Source organism: Galeopterus variegatus, unplaced genomic scaffold, assembly GCF_000696425.1.
Source record: "Galeopterus variegatus unplaced genomic scaffold, G_variegatus-3.0.2 Scaffold11237, whole genome shotgun sequence".
NCBI lineage: Eukaryota > Metazoa > Chordata > Mammalia > Dermoptera > Cynocephalidae > Galeopterus > Galeopterus variegatus.
Window position 1 is genome coordinate 22,162 of NW_007737348.1, and position 2,017 is coordinate 24,178.

At 35.9% G+C, this 2,017-nt stretch overlaps 1 protein-coding gene across 1 annotated transcript in view; it reads right to left on the reverse strand.

The window, feature by feature from the left end:
- Positions 1 to 2,017, reverse strand: part of ZWILCH (zwilch kinetochore protein) — a 22,053-nt gene that overhangs the window by 3,040 nt on the left and 16,996 nt on the right. The window contains exon 9 of the mRNA XM_008594650.1: positions 1,308 to 1,444. Within this exon, the coding sequence (XP_008592872.1) occupies positions 1,308 to 1,444 (137 nt within the window). The remainder of the gene's footprint in view (positions 1 to 1,307; positions 1,445 to 2,017) is intronic.

Consider the following 2,017-nt stretch of genomic DNA (forward strand, 5'->3'; position numbering starts at 1 on the left):
GACTCAATCAGTTTCCAACACTGCCACATTGAAGATCAAATTTCCACATGAGTTTTGGAGGAGACAACACCTCCAAACGCCATCAACCGCTAACTATAACATCAACAATACTTTCATAGCTACAGAAGTACACAAACAAACAAAACAAAACTTAGCTTACATTTTTTTCCTTGAAAGGAAATCTCACTTAGTTGCTAAAACTTAATAGTAGACATGTTTCTCATAAATATAAAATATATTTGATCTTAAATAAAGGCTTACATGGGGAGAAAGAGGTATCAGAAAGAAAAACAAAGGGGCCGCCCGTGGCTCACTCGGGAGAGTGTGGTGCTGATAACACCAAGGCCGCGGGTTCGGATCCCATATAGGGATGGCCGGTTGCTCACTTTGGTGAGCGTGGTGCTGACAACACCAAGCCAAAGGTTAGGATCCCCTTACCGGTCATCTTAAAAAAAAAAAAAAAAAGAAAGAAAGAAAAACAAAGAGAGGGAGAAGAGGTTCATAAGACACTGCCTCCATGGTTTTCAGAGTCCAGGGAATTAAAGATTTAACTCATTTATACTACTAATCTTTAATGAAAAGAAAAATCTTTGAGATTCTATAAACAATAACAATTTCAAACTTTACCCTTTACAACTGAGGCAAATTCTAATTTTGGAAAAGGCAATGGTACATTTCCTTCCATAGGGAAAAGAAACCTAGTCCTTCCACTGGACAGTTCATTTATTTCCAGTTTGAGGCCTCACATACCATAAGACACCAGCAATTCATGCAAATAGATTACTCCAAAGTGTCTTTACCCAAACTAATCAGAATCTCTAATTACAGCAATATCTAAAATTACAGCAATGCTATTGACAGAGATCTAGTAATACTATTTGATTCCATTTAGCTATCCTATAGACAGTTGGCAATGATTCGTTTGACCCAAATTTACAGGGATGTGAAGAAGAGAAGGAACTAATATCTGTTAAGCATCTATTAAGTATCAGTTACTTTACACATATTACATCATTTAATCTTTACAACAAACACATGTGGTTGTTAGATCCGTTTTATAGATGAGAAAACAAGACTCAGTGAAAGGAAATCTCTTAAGTTAGGAAGTGACAGAGCCAGTGTCAAATCTGATTCCTTTTGAATCCAGTCCCTTTCCTCCTATGACATTGACTTAGAACTATGCTACCATGGAGACAGGGTGAATAGGTTCTATCCTTAACTGGTAATAAAAACTATACACATTCTGGTTGCAACTATTTCAGAAGAGAATATACTTCTACATAAGTAAACAATACAAAAATACTTACTGTGTTAAAGAAAAGAGGAGTTCATGTTGAGATTTGATGAAAGGCATGCAACTCACTAATATTTCTAGAATATGGTGGAGTTTTTGAACACGATAAACCTGTTCTTGTATATCTACTGATGGAGAAATGAAGTATTCCTGGAATAAAAAAAGTATAAACAAAATAGGGAATTAAAGAACAAGTATATTCCTTGGAAAGACTATAGCTATGCTTGCTAAACCTAAGTATGGATGCTTGATAATAGGGAGAAGAAAAAAAAAAAAAAAGACTGGAGGCAGCTAGATAGAATTTGCCACCTTTCAATATCATTCTTCAGACTAAACTATAAGTCTTCACTAAGAATGCTCTAAGCAGGCCATTATACATATTCTGTGGTAAACACAAATCACAGAACTACTTCACCAAGGGGGCCCAAATGGGTAACCAATACCACCCATCAACTCTCCAAGTGGAATGAATGGCAGATCCACAAGACAATTCTTAACCTCAGTATACTTACTAAGTTGATGGAAGTGTCCACCTCTAAAAATAGATAGTAAACCTGAAGTACTGAGAAATTCAGCAAGTATACTGACACACTTCCACTCTCATATACCATATTACTGGTAAATTGGTACAGCCCTTTGGAAAAAAAATTGGCAATGTACATCAAGCATCATAAAATGCTCAGACCTTCTAATCCCATTTCTGAGAATCCATCTTAAGAAAAT